Source organism: Puntigrus tetrazona, chromosome 20 (genome assembly GCF_018831695.1).
Source record: "Puntigrus tetrazona isolate hp1 chromosome 20, ASM1883169v1, whole genome shotgun sequence".
NCBI classification, from domain to species: domain Eukaryota; kingdom Metazoa; phylum Chordata; class Actinopteri; order Cypriniformes; family Cyprinidae; genus Puntigrus; species Puntigrus tetrazona.
The window spans coordinates 5182042-5204896 of NC_056718.1; the positions used below are offsets into that span (position 1 = coordinate 5182042).

The 22855-nt window shown below is 37.1% G+C and overlaps 1 protein-coding gene across 1 annotated transcript in view; it reads right to left on the reverse strand.

Moving 5' to 3' along the window:
• Nucleotides 1-22855, reverse strand: part of LOC122324433 (exostosin-1) — a 198864-nt gene that overhangs the window by 20836 nt on the left and 155173 nt on the right. The window contains exons 3-8 of the mRNA XM_043218830.1: nt 20677-20770; nt 15612-15719; nt 12784-12903; nt 8375-8507; nt 5589-5707; nt 4117-4212 (exon numbers count right to left, since the gene is read on the reverse strand). Of these exons, the coding sequence (XP_043074765.1) occupies nt 4117-4212; nt 5589-5707; nt 8375-8507; nt 12784-12903; nt 15612-15719; nt 20677-20770 (670 nt within the window). The remainder of the gene's footprint in view (nt 1-4116; nt 4213-5588; nt 5708-8374; nt 8508-12783; nt 12904-15611; nt 15720-20676; nt 20771-22855) is intronic.

Sequence of the window (22855 nt, forward strand, 5' to 3'; positions counted from 1 at the left end):
ACCAATAAAACCGACGTTTGGCACTGGCACGAGTGACCAAAGGTTTGGCTATAGCAGCACCGGTCATGTATATTGACCCTGTAGTCTCTCCGACGGACAATTTTGGTGGAAACAGGAGAGTTGAGGTGCACATTTATTTCTGCAGTGCGTTGGGCAGCTGTCGTTTTATGTTTTTTGGATACAATCGACATCCCTTTCAGCCAGCTTCCTCTTGCGTCCAGTTTCTCCTGTTGGATGTGGTTGGTTCTTCTTGGTGGTATGCTGACATTACCCTGGATACCGTGGCTCTTGATAAATCACAAACACTTGCTGTCTGGGTCACAGATGCGCCAGCAAGATGTGCACCAACAAATTGTCCTCTTTTGAACTCACTCAATATGTCACCCATAATGTTGTGTGCTTTGCAATATTTTGAGCAAAACTGTGCTATTACTCTGCTAATTAAACCTGCTCTTACTGGTGGAATGTGCAATCAATGAAGATGGGCCACAAAATTGGCCAGTGTTTCAGTTTCCTTGTCCAACACCTGTATATATATTATTCCATATAAAACAACCTAAATAGCACATGCAGATAAACTGTATCAGCAAGTGCACTTAATTTTCAAACAATCTGTCTAATCTATCTTGCTGTTCATGACATTAAACCTCAAAGATGTCACATGACAGGACACACACACACACACACACACACACACACAAACTCTCTCCCTATCATGACCTCTAGAGATTGCACTTCAAGTGAAAATCAAGTTCATGCCTCTCTATTAAGCTTTTATCTCAGTATTAAACAACTCCAATTTATCTTAATCAGGAGTCAGATAAAAGCGTGTTATGATTTGGATGTGGCGTTTGATAGCTTATTAGTCACAATATGATTTAATTTTGACAAATGGCTTTTGATTAAAACTTTGATTATCTATTTCACACTTGTTTGACACATTAATTCACACTCCTTTCAAAGTAAGCAGCTGCAGTTTATTTAGAACTCTGGACTGTGTGCATATTTTCGAAATCTGTGTTTGTAATTATTATCACCAATTATATCACCGAAGACTAAACTTGGACTACAATTAGGCCAAAAGTTAATCTTCAACTGGTGGATAGAAAGATGGTATATGATTGTATATCGTATGATTAAAATATGATTGTATGTTTAATTTTAATTTTATGCAATATATCAGAATGAATGTTTTAGCTTCAAAGGTTCTTTGATTGAAGACATTTTTTAAACACCTTTTTTTTTCAAACAAACTAATAGGATGAATCTGATGGTTGGATTTATATCATCCAAATCTTGCAACACACCTTACAAAAAGCACATACTATATGAATCGTGTACATGGAGGCAAATCCATTAATGCAAATTCAAAAAGCTGTTAGCATCGTGATGAATGATACTCAGATCTGCCTGTCATGGTGATGATAATTGAAATGTCAGTCTTGTAATGAATCTCTTGAGATGATAAATTGTTATGTTGGGTCATTAATGTGTTTGTGCATCAGACCTTTACAGTTCCCCAATGGAAAGGCATTTAAGTGGTCTAGATGACCCTTGAACTTTCCCCTTTGGCATTTGTTGTGTGTGACTTGATACAGCTTAGTATCCCATAGACAGAATTTTGATCATCAACATAATGTCTGGTTCAATTTATCAGTAAATTCTTTCAAAGAATGTGGTTTTAGTGGCTGGAAATATTGCCTCATAATACAATAACAGAAATGATTCTGATAATCTTTCAGAAATTTAAGAGATTAAACTTTAATGAAAAGGATGGTAGGGGTGAAAAAATACAGATAACTCATGTATATCTAGGTTTTGTAGGATTTAGCTATATTTACTTCATACCTGAAGGCTTATTTATTCTTTGCATGTATATTGAAGAAACAGCGCATCTCCAAGGTAACATATGCAGAGATTATTAAGGTTGCTATGGCAGATATGCAGAGCTGATATAAACGCCTTACAGAATGGCTTTAGTAAACATGCATTTGACAATCAGTTTGAAATGTATTTTTATTTTATTTTAAATATATTTTTATATTTGTTGCCCGGCGAACTACAAATAGAATCCAGTGCCTAGACTTTCTAATGCCACATACACACAAATTAAATTACATTTATACTCTAAATAAATGCTGAATTATCACAGGCTGTACTGAAATACTGAGATCCCTATCAGTGTGTTTTTAAGACACAGTACAATAACAAACTGTCAGGTTGATTTATGAGAAATCTGCTCACAGAAATGCTTTGCTGTGTGAAATTATGGGGTGCTGTGATTATTTTGGATGTGTTCCATGCTCCACTTACATTACATGTGCAGACATCCTAAAGCATAACAACTAAATTATGAAATCAGTGAGTGTTTTGCATTTATAAGATGGTGCGCTGATATATATATATATATATATATTTTTAGCTCCTGCGCATGACCAGCTTAAACCAGCTGCCATGCTTTAAAACATGCATGAACAGCATATGTTTCTTTTCCCCAACAGGGTATGACCTACAACACCGCAGACCTGCTTCAACAAACCTGTCTGTAACTTAATAAGCTGGTTCAGGTGTGTTTGATTGGGGACGGAACTGAAATCTGCAGGATGGTAGCTCTAGCAGAGTTTAATGGGAAGGTTTTGTTTGTCCAGCACATCCCATAGATCAGGGGTCTCCAACCCTGCTAACGGGTGAACTACAGACTACAACTACAAACTATTTCAGCTCCAGCCTCAGCAAGGGACATATCCAGGATCAGGGTCTGAGATGCCTCAGATGCTCATTTGGCTTGAGATCTGGGAATTCTGAGGCCAAGGTAACACCGTAAACCAGTGGTCTCAAACTCAACTAATGGAGGGCCACAGCTCTGCAGAGTTTACCTCAAACCAGCTCCAACTTACACTTGCTTGGAGGTTATTTGTAATTCTGAAAACCCTGATTATCTGGATCAGATGTGTTTGTTTAGGGTTGGCGCCAAACTGTTGAAGAGCCGTGTCCCTCCAGAAACTGAACTTAAGACCATTTTCTTAAACTCTTTATCATGTTCCTCAAACCATTCCTAGACGGCTTCTCACCTCAAGCCTTGAGCCCAAGAACAAGCTGGTACCACTGTAAACTATATCATAAATCAAACTTAACATATCACTTAACAACAGAGCATCTAATGGCAGACTTGCCAGATATACACATGAAATTCAAGAACATACTATTTACTAGCTGCTTATAATACATTCCACCCCTTGACAGGTGACAGGTGCAGCTGTAATGATATAATCACTTGTTTATTTCACCTGTCAGTGGTTTTAATGTTGTGTCTGAGTTCTCCTCTGCCGAACGCATGCTAACAGTTGGACCTATAGTGTTTTTTCTAAAGTGACTTTTCTACTAAATTTACAAATCTCCCTTAAATGCGCCCACAGTTAACACATAAAACGCGTTAATTAACTACAACATCGAGCAAAACATATAATTTTTCACTTTGAATTTTTCCTCTTCAGATTTTCTATTGACTCTATTTAAAAACCCTAAATAGCTACATTTTTTTAGATATGAGATAAAACTACTAGGGGATGAGCGAGGAGAAAAAGTAATCCATCACATTAAGTTGCTCAGGCTAACTGTTTCTGCAAATAACACATGACAAGATGTAAATGAGTAAAACATGTGCAAAGAGGGATGACGGTGCGCAGGCAAAGTCTGAAAGGTGCTAATGATAAGATACATTCAGAATATTCACATAACCACCCACACACAGCTGTGCGGATATCACACATACACGCGCACAATTTATTTCAAATCATTTTAGAGATTTTAAATGGTGACATCTGTCCCGTTATGTGTTACACTGTTTACTTTCCACCTGGAAGTTTGAGTTTAACTTCACTTACCTGCATTTCATGCACAAATGTTTTAAATTAACACGACGAAACCTTGCTCGGTGGGGCGGGGATCTTAATATCTACATTTATATATAATAATATAATAATTACATTTGCATAAAACTATAACAAAACCATTTAAAATCCAAGGTGCATATATGTGTGCATAGTGTGAGAGCTAAGCGCCAAGACTTCTCACACACGATTCTTTATTATGCTTCATGACCTTTGACCACCTTACCTTTCTTTTGCCCTCAATGATAGAGAAGGGCGTTGTGATGGAGGGCCACTTGCTTCTAGGCGGTGGAGGTTTCTCGCAGTTCCACAGCACTAAAATCTGAAACCACATTAAAACAAATGAGCCGAGCATTTCCACACAAGTGCAAAACACGGGCATTCGATGTTAGATTTCAACCGGTTTTGTAGGTGCAGGTGCGAATTATTACAGCCCACATGCAAAAGGTAATCACAATTTCTCAACAAATCCCATTCTCATTTATTAGTCCTGAAAATAGGCGTGAGAGCCGCTAGAATAATTTGCAACAAACTAGAAATGATCAAGAGACTTCTCATTTTTAGTAGCCATGTTAATTAAGGGCATTTGCAGACACGGTCTCACGTTAGCTCTTGTGAAAAAAAAAAACGTGGTTAGCTGCATTGAACGCGTGCTTCAGATCTTTATAAAAAAACGCACGCGTGTAATGCATTTTCATTTAAATGTAAATGACATGCAATTATGTCTCCGAAAAAAACATTTAACATTTATGCAAAATTGCATTTGGCGCGATCTAAAAACTATTCGGTTTAGTAATTATCTGATATAAACTGAACCGCTGCAATGTCGGCTAACAAGAAGTTGTTTAAAGTATATAAACTTTATGCAAAGAAGCAGTGACCCATTGGGAACACAGACAGTGAAGCTAAGACGATCTGTCACTTGTCAGATACCACGGTCAGACTGAGTGTTTGCTAGTTTTGCACAGCCAGACGTTTGGCTGGTTTTACATGATTAGTTGCTGCCCACATACAGGGACGTAATAAAAAATGATGTGTGGAAAACCATGTCAAAATTTGTGGGCATTCTAAATGAGTTTGATTCATGCATTGATAATCATTCATCTTGTTCATGAAATGATGCATTAGCCAGCGCTGCAATTAATATACCGACGCTTTCCCTCCAGAAAGTAAAAGGAAAAGCACATCCAAAATGGAAAATCACCCACTCTGTCTCATATTGTTCCAAACCTATGATTTTATGTATTTTGGCTTATATTAAGGTTATTATTGTTGGATAAAACAATAAAAGGGATAAATAATTAAATGGAAAAATGAGCAGATTAATTAATTCATTTCATTTATTTCCATGTGACGTACCAAAATAACTAAAACTGAATACATTTAAAATAACGAGTTAATAAATAGTTATATTTAAAATAGTAAATAAAAATACATAACATAAAAAAATTTAAGTAAAATCGAAAACGATGTAAAAAATAATACCAAAACCTGTAATAGTGGCGCATGAAAGGAGAAGCTTAGAAGAATGTTAAAGCCTCTCATTTACATCCACGAATAGTCACAGCTAGTTCAGACCAAGAGTTCTGTGACCTCCGGCAAACACTCGCCCTTGACCCAGACGCGCACTCGCAGCGCAGATAATAATAGAAACGTCGTCAGTGTGTCTCATTATTGGCTCCCGTATGATTGGCTCACCTGCGCGCAGAGCTTGGACTTGGCGACGGCGTGGATCAGTTTGAATATGGGCTGCTGTTGGGACTGAAGAGGCGTGAGCGCTTGAATGACGGCTGTAAACTCCTGAGACGGACTCTTACCTGCACAAATCACAAAAAGCGGACAGCAGAAGCGGCTTCAATGCTTTTTGGACGCTCTTGTACCTGCTGGCGAATTTCTTAAATCACGGTGCGCATAAAAATGCAGTTTTCATACGCCGCGACCGGCAGATTAGCCTTCATGAAATCAGTCTTCAGCGGCATCAGCCTCCGGTGTGTAACATCTCTCTGCATTTGTATCGGTTTGCTTTATGGCAGCCGTTCAAAGAGAGCACCTGTTTATCTTTGTTCCTCCGCAGGGATTCGCTCCATTTATCTACGTTTGCGAGTGCGACTCCAGAAAGCCGACAGCTACATTAAGTCTCTATTACATCACAATAAAGGTTACTACAAAGAACACAAGAGAACAAGGGAGGATAAAACTAGTGAAATGAATTGATCAAAGCTGTGAAACTTTTCTGGTTAGGCCGTAAAACAAAAGAGAAGTTCGTAATGCATCACAGTGACAGTAATTACGCTCAGCCAGAACATCTATTATCCCTATTTCCTCTCTGCGGGGGGGATTCAGACCCTGTGAAACTCAACAAAACAAGAGCACGCTAACGCACACGCGCACGCTCGGACCACACAGAAACGAACCACGCACGAATACGCTGAACTACAAACAAGCACTTTTGGTTTGATTTATAAAACACGTTATTTGGAAGTTATGTTCACGGTTCATTCACTACTTGTGGTCACATCTGGAAGTACAGTCTATAATGAGAGGTCGTTCGTTTGGGTTCACAGTTGAAACTCACACACACACACACACACACACACACACACATGCATGCAGACGCATGCACGCATGCACACTATGGCAGATGCAGAAAATGTCACTAATAAACACAAAATAATAAAATCAGCAAAAAGAATATTGACGCAATTGCGTACTGCATTAAACCCACCCTTAAATCACTGATGCATTAATTATTAAATCTCCAAAAAATCTTAATATAATTCTACAGTTAAAACATACCTCTTTTGGAAAAAGTATACTTAATTTTACTGAATATGCACATGAAATCTGGTAGTGTATTATACTCAAAAAATAAATAATAAAAGAATACAAGGCCACTTAAATTTACTTAAAGAATGCAAGTTTCTTAACATAAATAAGCGCAACTTCTTTCTTTATTTTTAAATCAAACCAAGTTTTACTTTATAGGATATCATATTATTCGAATCATGGATGTTTTAATGATATTTTGGTGTGTTTTATTTTGCTGTCATTTTGATTATAAGCATTAAACAGTAAATTAAACTTTAGTTGCAATTTTGTTTTTGTTTTTTTGAGCAAAAAAATAAATATGATACATCATACCAATTTTCATATTTTTGTCTGGCATATTCACAACAAAAATTTATGACATATTAAAGGCCAATTAAATGTTGCCTCTATCTATGGTTTTGCCCATTTGTTAGTAAGAATTATGCAGTCAGAATAAGCATGTTCAAATTATACGCATAGCATTTTCACATAAATATTGTTTTACACTGAATGACAATGTAACATTATTTAAACTAAACTTCATTTTATTCATTTAAACTTATCTGAAACCTTAAAAGTAACATGTAATGTGCTTTCTATGGACATAAAACCATTTTAGTAAATTTATTTTGATGATGGTCTTGACTCATATGTTTGTACACACACACACACACACACACACACACACACACACACACAAGTATTAATTCTCTGATGTTTTTAAAGGACTTTTTTATAACATTTACTATCACCATTTACTTTTTTTTTTGGTTTAATATGCAAGTAAGAAATTTGGCTTAAAACATACTTACCATTAGGCCATAAAATACGCAGAAGTGAAGTTTCTTCATCGTAACAGATTTGGAGAATTTAGCATTGCGTCACTTGTTTATCGGCGGATCCTCTGCAGCGAATGGGTGCCGTCAGAATGAGAGTCCAAACAGGACGATGGCGTTCACTTGCAAAATAGTCTTTGAAGTAATGCTAAATCTTTCCAGATCCGTTCCGATGAAGAAACAATTACCTTGCACGTTCAGAACAACCTAACGCTTTTCAAAACAAACCAGAAGATTCATCTGCGCTGTGCGCAACAGAACCTCGTTACATATGCAAGCCGCAGCATCTAAAATATTTTCAGGCGGCTGTTTGAAGGAAGACGGGGACACAGCAAGCCATCGGCGCGGTCCACTGGTCGCGTCGGATGATATCTCATTGCCTAATAAACAGCATGTATCACAGGTAGCCGGATTTATAGTGTTGCCCTGGCTGAGCGAATCACGCTGTATATCACGCCACGCTGAAGTTCTCTCAAGTTATGGCCACGGACAGGGGAGTCTAAACTGCCCTGTCATCAAAATTATGGAAAGTGAGACTAACAACGCCTGTGACAGCAGAGTATAGGCCATCTATCACTCCCGCAACACAGATTTACCGCTGACATGTGAAGCCCAGGGACAAATCCGCTACATGCCCCTATAGGAGCATGCAAACACGCACAGGATGGAATACGGCCGACACACATGTTCACGAGCCACTACACACACACATTGCTTGGAGGGGAACCAACATCTATCTGAGTTATGATTTCATTTTCACTGCAACAAAGTTTTACGGCATTGAGCTGAAGGTGGTGAAGAGACGCGTGCACACACACACACACACACACACAGACTCACCGAGTGTGGAGTAGTAGAAGGGGAAGAGGGTGAGGTCGCTGGAGAACTCAGGAAGCGTGTAGAGTCCTCCAGGCAAGGAGTTCCACATCAACCTGCTCCGAGACATGTGTGTCCGTATCCTGTCGTGGATGATCTGTGAAAACAACACAATACTGATTGCGAGCGCTCGCCATGTCTCGTTTTTCTCTGTGCGCTCATTTGTTCCGCTGAAACGAGCACACGGCATGCATTAGCGATCTCAAATCTGTACATTGCTGCTATATGAACATTACATTGACCCAGTCACCTCTGATAAACATCACGCTTATAGATGCATTCATTTCACGTAAGATGCTTTGAAATGGTACAGTAAAAAACTCTATTCGGATAAATGTGAATCGAATCTGATGTTCTAGCTGAGGTTAAACCTTGGAACCAATGAGCGTATAACTGCAATAGCAATAGCAGGTGTTTTCATTCCTATAAACACATAATAACGGAATAGTGAGTGAGGTTTAAACAATCCGATCAGTGATTTGAAATATGTTTGGATAATCCAGATTTAGATCCTTGATTGCATGTTTACTTTTTTTCCTTTCCGAAATGACACTTGTTTCGGCAAGCTGAATAATTTACTCTGAATTCTGGCATTATTTCCCAGAACTGCAGATAAATCACTATTCTGAAGAAGAAAGGCAGAATTGTAAACTTGCAATTGTGAGAAAAAAGCGAGTTTGTGTGTCAACAATTCTGACTTCAAAACTGCTAGATTTCATCAATTCTGAAAAAAAAACAACAACAACAAGATGTAGAATGGATGGATAGAGATGAACTGAAAGATAGATAGATGGATGGATGGATGGATGGATGGATAGATAGATAGATAGATAGATAGATAGATAGATAGATAGATAGATAGATAGATAGATAGATAGACAGACAGACAGATAGATGATAGATAGATAGATAGATAGACAGACAGACAGATAGATGATAGATAGATAGATAGATAGACAGACAGACAGATAGATGATAGATGGATGGATGGATAGATAGATAGATAGATAGATAGATAGATAGATAGATAGATAGATAGATGATAGATAGATAGATAGATAGATAGATAGATGATAGATAGATAGATAGATAGATAGATGGATGGATGGATGGATGGATGGATGGATGGATGGATGGACGGACGGACGGACGGACGGACAGATAGATAGATAGATAGATAGATAGATAGATAGATAGCATCTCTATGAATGCAATGCACATACAATATTATCAGCAGTATGCACACAGCCCTAATTACTCAAATTAAACGCATTCATCTTGTTTTATTACAACACTAATTAATCACAATCTGCCTCACTCCCATCACAACAGGGTGTGAGAGATCTCAAAGCAAAAATAACCTATAAAACACACAGACACACACTTCCTTTTATGTCCCGAATCCTCTGCTGGGCTTGATTGGTTCCATCTCTCCCGAGTCCAGAAGCGCACAGGCCAATTAGGATCAACTACAGTCTAATTAGAGAACCCTCATGTCAGTGTGTTTGTGTATCTCTGAGCCTTTACGTGTTTTAATGTGCCGTACGTGAAGTGTAGTGATTTTGTCAGATCTTCGGGGCAAGTGAAGCATCTCGTTGCTCTTGTTCTACGGAGCAGGGAAATCCACTCAACGTGGCATATGTTCTAGAGGAAGTGGAAGTCCACAGAGAGTGCATCTGATCTGTGTTTAATTAGACAGCATTTATTCCTGTATGCACACACTCACACACAAACACACACACACACACCACACATGCACGAGTGTTAAAAGACTTATTACGTAGTTTGTCAACATGGAACGGCATGAACATGCTATTAACTACCAGTCTATGCAGAGAAATGTATTTTTTTTCAAGAGTGTTGTATTTTTATCAGTGCTTTAACGCTTCCTCTTCCACCACCCAATTGTATTTATTTCTCTATTTATGAAGAAATGCTCATTCCATTGTCTTTCTCTGTATCTCTCTGTCATTCGTCTTTGATACGAAGAACTACGGTTCAGGCAGAAGGAGGGCAAATCCAGACACCGGGCTCGAAATTTCACACACCGTCATTCTGTTCAAAACGTTCCGAGCGGAACAGAAGCAGGGATTAGGATAGCTCTGGAAAGAGACCAGCCTCAGGGGCTGCAAAAACACAGCATGGAGAAGTGTCTGCTCAGTGACAGGAAACATATTGTTTACTCGTAGTCCCAGAATGTGTGATGCAGGGTTTTCAATGAGGTTGCATTAAGATACTTTTTTTTTTTTTTTTTTTTTTTTTTTTTGCAATGGTTCTTGCAACCGGTGGGTCGCAACAAAAATGAGTCGCAAATTTATTCTTGTCATGGTCAGCGGGAAAAATAACTTTGTGTTATTTTAGTATTTGAGATGCTGTTTTAGATTTATACATTATTTTCTCATTGTGATTATATTTTCATTTTAAATTACGTCAGAGTAATTTGGTGGTTGTTTGACAATTACCTGAAATAAAAAAATACATGCGTGTGTGTGTTTTACATAGTATTTTTTATGTGTGCTGTGCATATTTATAGTGTATATATAAACACATTAATTATATGAATATAAAAATAACTGTAAAATATAATATGTATATGTAAATACTGCATGCACATATTTTCAAAATATATACTTTTTGTGTTCTATATACAAAATAAATATACACAGAACACACACATACATTATATAAATATATATATATATATATATATATATATATATATATATAAATATATATATATATATATATATATATATATATATATATATATATATATATATATATATATATATATATATATATATATATATATATATATATATATATATATATATATATATATATTTATTTATTTATTTTTATTTTTTTCATTGTCATTTTAAAGCATTTTTGTAAATTACTATTTAAAGACAGTTTCGATATTGTTTTGGGTAATTGCTCAAAGTAAAATCTGGGTTTTAAAGCTAAACCAGTTTAGAATTACAGCGGTATCTCAGTTTCTGGTCACGGTGGTGATATCGGTGAAGTTGGCAGGAATGCCGCTCTCCTCTGTCTGCTTTCTGAGCACATTTATAGTCAGTCATATCTCTGGCAGTGACGTCTGGCAGCGCTCAGTCTGGACCCGTTATTAAAAGACTTGTCCAACGCCTTCCCGAGATGAAGACATACAGAAAACCAGCACAAAGTTTCCATTCCATCTAGCTGACCAAGGCTGTACCCCGGGACAAACTTCTCGAGCAGACGCGCGTGTGAGGGAATGTTTGTGTAAATTCCTCCGCATTTTTATGTGCGTCGGAGAGGTCTGGAAAAGACCAAGCGCGTTTGATCATGGCAGGTATCATCTTCTTATGTGTGACAGCTACTCGTGATGAAAGCTTTTGAAGAAAATAGAAGATGTCAGAGAGGGAGAGAGACGGAGAGAACAAATGAGTGAGCGTGAGAGAGAGAGAGAGAGAGACAGAGACAAAACAAAGCATATGGCAAAAAAACCATAAATAGACTTTATCAGAAAATAATAATACATTAACTTGCAATGCATTTGCAATGCATTTTTATTATGCATATCTTTGTGAAAAATAACTTTTCAAAAAGGTTATAATGTTTAGCTCAAAATATTACTTATAGTCTTAATATATACTTTTTTTAATCATAAGGGTATTCTAAACATTTATGTATATTTGAGAAATGGCAAACACTATTCTATGGATAGGTCTGGATAACAAGTATCTACCTGATAATAACAAGATTGTGTTATATATTTGTTATTAAGAAATACATAAGAATTAAATCAGAAAATACAAGGTAATAAAATGCAAAAAAAGTAATATTTAAACATTTCAGTGTGCAGTGTTACTTTTAAGACTTTTTTATTTTTTATTTATTTGCTAAACTATTTTTATACTACCTGTATGTTAGGTCACCACAGCTATAACCATAAAGTTTAAAAAAAAATAGAGAGAACAGCACAAAACAAATGCAATTATGAGAAATGATATTGTTAGAATGACTTCCTGTTAGTCAAAAATCCTACTTTTAGTGTGCACTGAAATTATGCTCACATTAAAAAAATAAAATAAAATAAACTAACACTAACAGTGTGAACCCAATATAGTTATTATCCTTTTCATTTTTGCTGTGAACAGGGTAAAGGGTTATTTCACACAAAAACTATCATCAGTATTTCTTTTTTGGAATGACATAAGAGTGAGTAAATCATGATGGTCTTTTCATTTTGGGTGAACTATCTCTTTAAGTGCCCCCCAAAAAAAAAAAACTACAAATGACATCAAGCAGCTGGCAGTCCCTCATTCACACATTTCCCCCAGTATGACTCACTTGGACGCAGCACATCTCTGCTTTAAGTGAGGACTAACCTCTAATGTGGTTAAGACTATCTTTGTGACGGAGGAGAAGTAGGCGTCCCACAGGAACTGAGTCTGTTGCCGCAGTGCCAGGATTCTGTCTGAACCCACAGACCTGGTGATAGATGGAACCTGAGAGAGAGACAGAGAGAGAGAGAGAGAGAGAGAGAGAGAGAGAGAGAGAGAGAGAGAGAGAGAGAGAGAGAGAGAGAGAGAGAGAGAGAGAGAGAGAGAGAGAGAGAGAGAGAGAGAGAGAGAGAGAGAGAGAGAGAGAGAGAGAGAGAGAGAGAGAGAGAGAGAGAGAGAGAGAGAGAGAGAGAGAGAGAGAGAGAGAGAGAGAGAGAGAGAGAGAGAGAGAGAGAGAGAGAGAGAGAGAGAGAGAGAGAGAGAGAGAGAGAGAGAGAGAGAGAGAGAGAGAGAGAGAGAGAGAGAGAGAGAGAGAGAGAGAGAGAGAGAGAGAGAGAGAGAGAGAGAGAGAGAGAGAGAGAGAGAGAGAGAGAGAGAGAGAGAGAGAGAGAGAGAGAGAGAGAGAGAGAGAGAGAGAGAGAGAGAGAGAGACAGAGAGAGAGAGAGAGAGAGAGAGAGAGAGAGAGAGAGAGAGAGAGAGAGAGAGAGAGAGAGAGAGAGAGAGAGAGAGAGAGAGAGAGAGAGAGAGAGAGAGAGAGAGAGAGAGAGAGAGAGAGAGAGAGAGAGAGAGAGAGAGAGAGAGAGAGAGAGAGAGAGAGAGAGAGAGAGAGAGAGAGAGAGAGAGAGAGAGAGAGAGAGAGAGAGAGAGAGAGAGAGAGAGAGAGAGAGAGAGAGAGAGAGAGAGAGAGAGAGAGAGAGAGAGAGACAGAGAGAGAGAGAGAGAGAGAGAGAGAGACAGAGAGAGAGAGAGAGAGAGAGAGAGAGAGAGAGAGAGAGAGAGAGAGAAAAGTCTTTGAGCCGTCTCTAATTCAACCCAACTGGGTTTACCACTATTTTCTTAATGTGTTTAGTATTTTAACATGATTGTAAAGTAGGAGGTGGACTCTCCCAATAGTTTTTATTGGTCCTTTGTTTTAATAACATCTTCAATGACACTGTGACAGATTAATAAAATAATCCCGTCTCAAATTTGACAAACTTAATGTAGTGTAAACTACCATAGTTTCATTTTGTGTGCTTTAAAATTGCCTGCAGGTTCTACAATAGAGTTTAAGCCTGCAGTCATGACATTTTCTCAGTTCTCTCTAGAATAGAAGTGCTTATTCAGCTTCGAAACCGTGCTGGCATTTGAACACTAATGTGTCAAAGAGATGGAACACAAAACAACCATTAATAAACGTCACATATTAAAAGAAATGCAACATAGCTTTTCATGTCACACACAAAAGGTTTTCAAACTATGGTTCGGGGCGCGCTTGGGGCTTGAAAAGCACATTTCTTTCTTTCTGTTCTGAAACCATGACAAATTACTTTTAGTCTTTTACAGTGCAAGTAATAAAATAAATATAAATTTGTTTTTCTATCAAGCTAACATCTATCTATCTATCTATCTATCTATCTATCTATCTATCTATCTATCTATCTATCTATCTATCTATCTATCTATCTATCTATCTATCTTTCAGTCTCTATCCATCCATTCTACATTCTACATCTCTGCATTCTAGAGACCAGGGCAATGAAGTCCAAAGTTTAGGAGCCATAACAGAGAAAGACCCGTCTCCCATGATAGTCGAAATCTTGGAACACAAAGTAGATCAACTCCAGATGATCAAAGTGGTCCAGAGGGAATATAGAGAAAACAGTTCAGAGAGATAAGCAGAAGCAAGACCATGTAGTAACTTAGGTAAGCAGAAGAATTAAATAATATGAGATGACACTTGTAGGGATTGAAGTTAAATAGAATGGGTTAATATGAGCAAACCATTTAGTGCAAGTTAACAGTTCTGAAAATATTACAGATGGGAGATGGAGTACTCCAGAAAAAAGAGAATTACAGAAGTCAAGGCTAGACGTGATAAATGAGTCAAGAGTGATACCTTTTGTCGGTGGAAGATGAAATAATTGGAGTAGCTTCAAGGTCAAATCTGGGGGCAATGGTTATGTTTTTTTGTTACAGCTGGGGGACTGAAAAGATTAGTTTTTGTCAAGCTCAAACTGAGAGAATTGGCGTTGAGCCAGATCTTTAACTCACTAAAACATGACAAGCAGTATATATCTGGATATCTTCAGCATAGCAGTGATGATGAAAACCATGGTGGTAAATAATTTGTCCGAGGTGCACAATAAATAATAAATAATAGTGGTCCTAGAACTGAGCCCTGTGGTACACCTGTGACAAAGCCTTAAGAAAATGCTGCGTTCGTCTGGCTGCCGCTCTGCCGTGGGTTGTTTGTTTGTGATCATCTGTTTTTGCTACTTTACTTTTAAAAATTATAAGTGACCTAAACTAATTGTGTCGTGCTAAAATCAGAAAATATCAACTGTCTCTGCAAATGGAGGCTAATTTCTCCTTCTGTATTTTGGGCTTGAATAATTAAAAGCTCAGGGGAAAAGTGTGATATCATTTTTAAAACCACTCTTAGAACCTCCTGGGATTCATTGCTGCTTCTTTTTCCCCCTCAAGAGAATTTCATCGGCATTTAATTAAAGCTCCCGAGGCTGAGAGTGGTCGTTTTAGAAAAGTGTGGAAAAAAGCAGGAGTTCCAGTCTGCTGTTAAGAGGAATGATGGAGGGTTTAAGACAGATTATACAGTAATGTGGTCTCATTACTGCACAATTATGTTATTATAAAGAAGACTATGTGTTTGTTAGGGTCTTGAGGGAAGGTTGTGCTCTGATGTGTGTGTGTGTGTGTGTGTGTGTGTGTGTACCTGCAGTAATAATCTCTCATCTCCAATGATGGCAGCTTTACTCCAGTCAATGACCTCTGAGAAGGGCAGCTCCCATCCGTTACTCAGCAGCACGGGAATACAGGCCGCCTACAAAACACACACACACACACACACACACACACACACCGTATCAAATCCTCAGACCTCTATACAACTGCCACCAACAACTGTACGACACTTTCACAGTCTTCATTTCAATCGATAAACCGTTGTCAAAATGTACACCGACACCTTGAAACAATGCGATTTCTTCGGTGGATCTTCTTAATTTGCTAGCAGATTGTAACGTTGCGTCTATTTACAAAATTGAACGCAACCTGAGCTAACTTGGAACTAGCCTAACAATCAACAGTTGCAACTGTACTAACATTAAAAGAATAGCCCAGTCGAAAATGAACAAATCAGTCAAGATTTGCTCACACTCATGTCGTTCCAAACCTGCATGAAGGATATATTTTTGTTTACACTGACTTCCAATACATGAATAAAAAATATAATGGAAGCCAATGGGAAACCGAAACTGATAATCCAACATTCTTCAAAAAATGAAAGAAAATCATACAGGTTTGAAACTACAGATGTAGTATGACTGTATTTACTTTTTTTCCTTTAATAAAGAGAGATGATAAACACTGTAACAAACATAGATTGATTTTATCTTAACAGTGTTAGTTATGGTTTCTTGCACCATAACAGTCTTTTTTTTTACGCTAATTTTTAACCCTTACATTGTGAAGTGATTTCCAAACCAGTCAGACGGTTTCTGCCTGTCACAGTGGGTGGTTCTTTCTACAATAAGCTTGATATTGTTGCCAATGATTCATTGTTACAGAATCTCAAAGCAAGATAACTTACTGGTCAGACTTAAGGTCAGGCTAACATGAATAGGAATCTTTTTTTTTTAAATGTGAAGATTGTTAAGCTGTTGTAGAGCTGCAGACTACAGTACAGTATGTCTTTATAGGAAGTGTATTTAAAAAGATAAAGGACGATTCAAGCTAAATTTTTGATGTACTAGATGTACGTTTTTTTTTCAGAAAGAAGAAGAAGAAACACATGAAGGACAAGGACGTCCATGTTTACTGAACTTTTTTGCCATAGAAAATAACTATTAGTTGTTAACATTGAAATGCCTTATCCAAATAAGAACGCGTACAAAAACACTGCAGCAGAGGAAAACATTACAAAACATTACAAAACATTAGCATCAGCCATGCCAATAACGGAAACTCTAGACTAGAGCAATAATATATCTTTGTTCTTCCTCAGATACAGGAATGGCATGTGCATTATGTTGAAACACATAAACATGTTTGTTTTTCATGGCATTGTTTTTTTGCATTGCTCTTTTAGTATGTCACATATTTATAGTACCCTACTGTAAGGGTCAGTTTAATAACACTGTTGGCTGAACAACTGCCTTTGATTACTGCAATTAATAGAATAGTTCGCCCAAAAATTTAAGTTCCTCATAGACAGTGAAATGTAAGGTTTGGAATGACATAAGGGTGAGTAATTAATGACTGAATTTTAATTTTAGGGTGAACTAACCCTTTAAAGGGTTTCTCCACCCCCAAATTAACATGTTGGCATTAATCACTCACCCCCGTGTCGTTCCAAACCCATAACAGCTTTGATAAGCTTGCAATTTTGGATGAAAACCAGGAGATGTTTGACTTTCCCTTTGACTGCCAAGTAAATCACACTGTCAAGGTCCAGAAAAGTATGAAAAACATCGTCCGAATAGTCCATCTGCCATCAGTGGTTTGACCGCAATGTTATGAAGCGACAAGAATACTTTTTGTATGGAAAGAAAACGAGCAAACTTTTTCCAACAAATTTGGCACCATAGTGTCACTTTAGCATGCAAACTGCGTACACATTTCTTCTGTCAGACACAACACACGGATACACTTTTACATGTATTTGAATGAAAACAGTGCATCTGTGTGCTGACATAGAAGAGTGTATGCTATTTGAATGCAAGCGACACTCTCTAAAATGGCACTACGGCGATACTGTAGTGCCAAATAAGTTTCAAAAAGTTGAATAAAGTTGTTTTTTTGCTTTCTTTCCATGCAAAAAGTATTCTCGTAGCTTCAGAACGTTATGGTTCAACTACTGATGGCAGATGGACGATGTTTTTCATACTTTTCTGGACCTTGACAGTAATTTACTTGGCAGTCGATGAGACAGTCAAATGCCTCCTGGTTTTCATCCAAAATATCTTAAATTGTATTTCGAGGAATACAAACTTTTACGAACAAAGCTTTTGAGGGTTTGGAATGACACGGGGGATTAATGAGAAAAATGTAATTTTGGGGCAGAGTAACCCTTGAATGTCACCCATTTTTAGTTGAATTCTGTGAATTCAAAATAAAAAAAACTTGGGGTGGGTAAAAAGGAATTGTCAACACCGCAATAATAACCGCCATGATAGATGGTTTGAACGATTCACAAAAAATCTTATAAAAATTATGTATTTCTATGAAGTTTGAAAACATTGTCAGCAAAGACCATATTGTGGAATGCCGTACTGTTGAGGATGCATTGACAAAATCTTTGAATTTAAATGTAACTATTGTAAGAATTTATCATTTAGAATTAACAATTAATAATTGTATTATTTCATCAACCTTTTGTGGTCCACGAGCATAATATATAGTTATATAAACAGTTGTATTTGTACTTTTTTTAATAAAAAGGCTTTTAAAAATAATTATTGCACACATCCTAAAAAATCTTGCTTCGTTCTTGAGGGAGGCAGGTAGTATTTTGGTAGAGAATTTTATAAATTCCAGACAGCACCTCAATGTCCAGCATTCAGAGGTGACAGTCATACGGAAGACTTAAGGAGGTTTTTACCAGATATCAGGAGCGAGGCAGAGACCACAGCTTCGGTAATCCCACCTGACCTTTCACACACACACACACACACATAGACAGACACACAGACACACACACCACACTCCTAACTCCACTTCCTCCATGTTTACAACAGAAGGACTGCCCCACATGCACCAGCATCTAAAAGCCTTTTGATGTCTCTTTTCAAAGTGCTCCCATCAGAGAGCACAACACGGGGAGCCTCACACAACTGCTGGAGAGATGTGAAAAATACCGGGGAAAGTCAAACACCGTCTTTACCTGACTGACAAATATCACTTTTGACAGGCTAAAGATGAGACAGAGAAGCATCTGTCAGCGTAGGGACACATATTTATTAAACCACTTGCTGATTTCATGCAACTCTTTACTTATAGGATGGAAAGTGATCTTCATAATTATCAGATGCTTTTCAAAAATGAAGTAACACATCATTCAAGTGCTATAAATATTAGAGCTGCACGATTAATCTAATTTATGATCGCAATTACAATTATGGTGCAAGTCCACTTGTTTTAAATACAGTTTTAGTTATTAGAACATTTTAAACCGTGTGATGAGTGAAGAAACCAATCCAATAATAAATAGTTGCAATTTGAGCCTTTGTACTATAGAGAAACAATGAAAGTTTTCAGTTTACATCGGGGTAGTCCGAACTCGGTTCCCGGAGGGCCGGTGTCCTGCAGAGTTGAGCTCCAACCCTAATCAAACACACTCGAAGCAGCTGAACAAGGTCTAAACTAGGCACGTTGGAAACTTCCATGCAGGTGTGTTGAGGCAAGTTAAAGCTGACCTCTATTGGACACCGGCCCTCCAGGACCAAGTTCGGACAGCCCTAGTTTAAAAGTAAGCAGCTTTATAGTTTAAATGTTACCAGCTTATTTATTTTTGAACATCATTCAAAGTAAACTGTGTTAATCGTGAGCGCTTATTATGTAAGTGTTTAAATATATGCAGATTTGGTCGCATAATGTTTTTCACCAGAAGTGTACAAATTTGGATGCAGCGACTGTTTGTTGTTTTTCCATGATTTCTATGTTTTCATTGTTTGCCGTAGTTGCTAATTATGTTGCACACCTGTCTCTAGTTTGGTTCAGTCTGCGTTTCTAAACCCTGCTCAGCCGCTAATTATTGGTGGTTGCTGTTGTGTCTGCCTTTTTAGGTTGAATTCTCAATCGACTTTGTTATTTCGACTATGATATCTAATAAACTGCATTTAGATTCGCTTGCCTCCTTGCCTCCCTGCAGCCATGACGACTATCGTGTTTAAACCCTTGCTTGTTACACTTAGCTTGAAAGGTGCGTTCGTTAGCTTTTTAATAATTCAAAAAGTTTTTGCGCAGTTTTTTAAGCCTCGGCATGATTTCTGAACATGTGACGCAAAAGAATGAAGTAATGATGCATTGCATTTACATGTTAGCTATAAATATCATGAATACCACTGGCATTTACCTAAGAAAAACTGAATTTATTAAACGTTTCTGTAAACTTTATGATGTCTATTTGTAATGAATATTTATTTATAATGCTATGTATTATTCAAACTCCCTGTTCATCTTAGAATCCTTCATGCGCGGCACTGACAGCTCCTGCATTATGGCAGTCAGTTATTAATATTTTCAGCTGAAGTTTCATCTCATGCATGCGTTCTGCATCACTGCCCACAGGGTTATTGACTTGCATGCGTTTTTCACAAACTTCACTGTGCACACAACAGCTGGACACCTTCAATTAGATTCAAATGATTGCTTAATTGGAATCGTGAACATTAAAATATAAAACAATGGGCAAAAGTTATAACGGCAGTTTTTTACTGCATCATTAGTTGACTCTTTTTACTAAAGCGACAAAAGAAACTATGAATACAAGTAATAAATAACCGAAGAGAGAAAGAGAGAGAGAGAGAGAGAGAGACGGAGGGAGGGAGGCAGTTATTAATAGCTCTCTTCACCTCTCCTCTTCAATATAAGAATCTTCTCTGGGTGTTTTTGAAATGATGACAGAATGTCAATATCAATAACCTCCATGTCAGGGTAGTGCAACCTCAGGGCTCCAAACGGCTGAGCCCTAAAAACATTCAGACCAATCACAAACACCTGTTATGAAAGAAAGCATGGCGTGACAGAGTTTCAGACAAGCAAACTTCAGAGTCACCAACCTGCAGGGCCTCTAGAAAGCGAAAGGACCCGAGCCGCCGGCCCCGAGGAACAAGGCAAAAACTGGAGTTGTGTAGCAGCTCTTGATAATCAAACCTGTGCACACAAACAAACACAACGTTTTAGAAAACATTAGACGCTAATGCAAAACCCATACAAAAAGACGTCTAGCTTTACATTTGATCAATTTCATTTTCATAAACTGTAACTCAATTTTAACCTTGAAAATTATGAGACTGATTTACATCACATACTTTGTACACCAAATGCACAAACGAGTGGCTAAAAGTGGGTGGGGCTAATGGTGAAAACGATCACCAATCAGCAATCATTCACGAGTCTAATCATTCAAGTCTATATGCATTAATCATAGCTAATGGTATCAAAAAGAATTTTTTTTTTTTTACATAATATATGGATGTGTCCTGTGTATATTTATTATGTATATATGAATAAACACACATGCATGAATATGTATCGGGAAAAAAAATATTTTATGCTTATTAATAATAATAAATATATAAAATATATAATAATAATATATATATATATATATACGTTTGTGTGTGTATTTATATATAATATATGTGAAAACAAAAACTTTCATTTTGGATGTGATTAAGCGCAATGAATCTATTGACAGCAGTAATATATATATATATATATATATATATATATATATATATGCCATGTGCTTTCTGACCAAATCTGATATTGGGTACAACAGCACTCTTTCCCATTTGGCATTGCTTAATTAGCCAGACTGCAGGCTTATTATATTAATATCAGACCATGTGGTCACAGGTGTAGGCAGTTATTTACAATGATGCAGCTCATCCAGTCAGATCCTACAATCTGATTCGTTTTATTATATTTGTTCCAGCATATTATATTAGCACGACACAATAAACATACTGGGAGAGAAAAATCAAGATTAAGCTGAGGATAGAGGGATGGCAGTGAGAGATCCTGTTATTTGCTCTCTCCTTCTGTTCTGACAGTCAGCCTTAATCTGTCTAGAGCTCACTCTCCTCTGTTTAATTCTCTTATAATTATTGCCTCACTCTCTTTTATCTCCCTTTCTTTCTTCTATTATCACCATCCTGCATCAGCCATCCAGCCAATAAGTGGAAAATATTGTTCTTCTTGTGAAATAATTTTTTCTCTTTCTGCTCATGTGAAGAAGGGTTAATATATAAATACTATATATATATATATATATATATATATATATATATATATATATATATATATATATATATATCTCGCTTTATTAAACACAATCTAAATCTAAATGTTATGGGTTATGAAATGTTCATGTCTTGTCTGACAGGAACATTTATAAAAACACGAGGTCTAAAAACACTTCATTTGTCTTATAAAATTAACTAATTTGCTCAGAGAATCCCACACTAATATATTTTAACTCCTCTTCATGACTCTTATCTGAAATGATTGGTCGATTGCTCTCATTTTCATTTCATCAAGAGGCGCCTAGTGGCACAAAATGAATTTGCATTTTCATTCAGACCAATTCCAAAGACTAACAATTCACATAAAAAATTTGGGATTCGTTTCAAATACGAGTCGTTTAAATGACTCGGAGTCGAATCTTTCTTTTGAGAGACAATAACTTTCAATAACTTTGCACTTTCAGATTTAAAAGTCGCTTACAGCTGTGTTTAATGTTCAAAAATCCATAATAGGGGCACTTTAACAAAGATTATTATGGTAAAATAACACTGACGTGAAGCGAGCAGATTTAGTCCAGCTGGCGAGCGTATAAAGCATTTGCATATATTTATTTAACTGAATGACATAAAATATATCTGAAATGAAGATATCTGAAGTGTGTCCAGAAATACAAAGCACAAATACTGGATCAGGCAGTGTGTTGCTAAGTATATGCCACTGAGTGCTTTTGAATTCAGGTTTGACGTTATCAAAATCAATTGGAGGACAGCATTAAAAATGACTGACAGGTTAGATTTGACAGTCCCGCTCTATAGCATGCACTCAGAGGGTTATTCAGAAGCCATAAACACAATCTGTCTCTGTCATTCAGGTATAGGACTGCATTACGGAATGGGCCATACGCTCACACAACCACACACATCTTTGGTTTGCATGCACACACATACTGTAAACTCAAAACACATTGAAATATTTGATTTGCTTTCT